Genomic DNA, 2,500 nt, shown 5'->3' on the forward strand with positions numbered 1-2,500 from the left:
TGTGTGTGTCTGTGTGTGGCGGCATACTTAATTGTTTCCAGCCTGTGGGGTATGCCTCAGTGAAGAACGGACGTCCTGGAGTAGGAAGTGGTTTCTGTGGATTTGATTTTTGTCAGAGAAGGCCATGGCAGCCAGCCACTGAAGAATTAGAAACACACACACACACACACACACACACACACACACACACACTTACAGCAATACATAACATAATTAGGCCTACAGCTGTCTTAATGGAACTTTCTGTGTAGTCTGCTTTTAAATCTAAGGTCACTGTCCAGTCGGTATGGGTGTTTGTGGATAAGAGTTCTGTACTTGTAGTCCTTAAATAGCAAGGACACAGCACTTCTGCAATCAGGGATAATGTGTTGAACACATTCAAGAAGAGTGGTACACCTGTTTTCTGCTAAAAAATGGTTGACTCAAAATGATCATTTCTGATATTCTGTGCAATGGATTTAGAAACCTAGGCCTGGTCTGTGTCCAGGGTAAGTATTTTTCCATATTTTATACCGCTATGGCATGTTGTACTCATCAGTCCCCTGGTATCATTGCATCCTTTCCCCTCTGGAGAATGTTGATATCCTACCATGTCATTCCACTGCACGTCATGCCCTTCAGCCAAAATGGTGTCTAACATGTGCTTAATATATGCCTTTATTTGCTAACTAGTGCTAGCACCAGAGCTCATTAGTGCTAGCGCTAGTAAGTCCTGATGTTAGCATTAGTTGTAGCGTTATGCTACATTAGCATCATTGCTAATTATTGCGCTCACCCGTGCAGGCCATGGTGGAGACGGCGAACAACCTACTCCAGCCTCAGGCACAGTCGGTGTGGAGAGAGCTGTCTACCGGGGAACAGCTGAGGGCGGCCACCATGCTGCTGGACACCGTGGAGCAGGGGGCCTTCGTGCTGGCGGACAACCTGCTCAAGACTGACATCGTCCAGGAGAACACGGAGAACATACGTGAGTTGCCTTCTCCCACAAAAGGAGTTCCTCTGCCTTCTTCTTTTCCGCTCTCTCTTTGTCGTTGAATAATTAGACTGTAGAATTACTACTCAACATTCTAGAAGGAAGAATAGAGATGTGACCTCTAGTTCATCATCGATAGTCTATCGAAGAAGTTGCATAATGCGTCAGTTTAATGAAGTGATAAGTTTTAAAACTAATACATGAGTTAAATGAACTAAAGTAAGGTGAAAATATGCATACTTTGGGAAGTAGTTTTAGAAGTAAAACAAAAACCCTCTCTTGAGGACCGTTCCGATGGCAATCCTCTAGATATCTAATTAGTGGTTTTTACAGAGCGACCTCTCTCTGAAGAACGGCATGGGTGGCAAGCCTTTGGCCGTGCTGATGGCCTGCAAAGATTTCATTTGTTTAATTACATCTCATTAGATCAACACTTCCTTATGTTTTTCCTCCAGCTGGCAAAAGGGGCGATCATTATACGATACTTTAAACAAATTCGCCGCTTGTTCAGAGAGACGGGTTTAGGAACATTCTCACTCCTCTGGTTTCTTGTTTTATTCTTTGGCTTTTTTCTTTCTCGATCATGTCGTCTTTCTGCGGGCTTCACACAGAGTCTTCCGGGAGAAATTTGGAATCGTTCGTCTCATGGCATTCAATTAGACGACAAAAAAACACTTATAATCATAATGACAATCCAAAGCCCAGCCATTCTCTCTTTCACCGATCTACACACTGGCAGTAAATTTGCTGCAATTTCCACTGCCAATAGCGCCGACTTGTAAGCAAAAGTTAATGCTGAACGTTTGAGCCGAACTACTTCCGTCTCCCGACGACAGTTGTTAATTACTGCACTCCAATGGTCCATCTCTTCTTTGGCCCCTGTACTGGCCGCAGTTTTATCGAATTTGAGCTCCATCGATACCTTGCTTGTATTGACCGGAGGACCATAGATTAGGTTTTTAAAAGGGCCCGGCCGTTGGGGAGCTGGCCTCCTGCAGACTTCCATTGGCTACACCAGCCTTGGGCGGCGTTTTGCCGATGTGCCAAGGGCTATTTCCCTTTATGCATCCTCCCTCTTTATTAGCGATAAGCACTGTGCTACTTCACCCATTATAACAGGCCCCTAAATTGCAAAGTTGTTCAAAGAGCCAGTTGTAGGGGGAGAGTGAGTTTGCTACACTTGGATACTTTTAGCACTGGAGGATAAGAAATAAAAAAGAGGGCACCACGTCTAATCTTTGCCTATGCACAAGGCGCTAAACTCATTAAGCTGGTACTCTCCTGTGCAAGACGGTGGCCTGTTTGGTTCAATTTGGGTGCGCTGCAATACACAGGGTTTCGCCTCGGGAGCAGAGAGACATTTTTTAGGGGGCGAAAAAAAAACACATTTTCAATAACAGGCCTGCATATGTTCCTAAATAATTTGAGTAAAAACCTCAGCAGTTTACAGGCAGACTGCTAGGGGAAATCTCCACTACACAGGGCTATAAAGGCACAGGAGATATTGAGGTTGTGATCCAGTGAGGA

The 2,500-nt window shown here is 44.6% G+C and overlaps 1 protein-coding gene across 1 annotated transcript in view; it reads left to right on the top strand.

The window, feature by feature from the left end:
* The window catches only part of LOC308382158 (adhesion G protein-coupled receptor L3), a gene marked incomplete at its 3' end in the record, with an annotated part of 168,860 nt that overhangs the window by 99,137 nt on the left and 67,223 nt on the right, over positions 1-2,500 (top strand). The window contains exon 9 of the mRNA XM_080859841.1: positions 784-967. Within this exon, the coding sequence (XP_080715967.1) occupies positions 784-967 (184 nt within the window). The remainder of the gene's footprint in view (positions 1-783; positions 968-2,500) is intronic.

This window comes from Sprattus sprattus (assembly GCF_963457725.1).
Source record: "Sprattus sprattus genome assembly, chromosome: 21".
NCBI classification, from domain to species: Eukaryota; Metazoa; Chordata; class Actinopteri; order Clupeiformes; family Clupeidae; genus Sprattus; species Sprattus sprattus.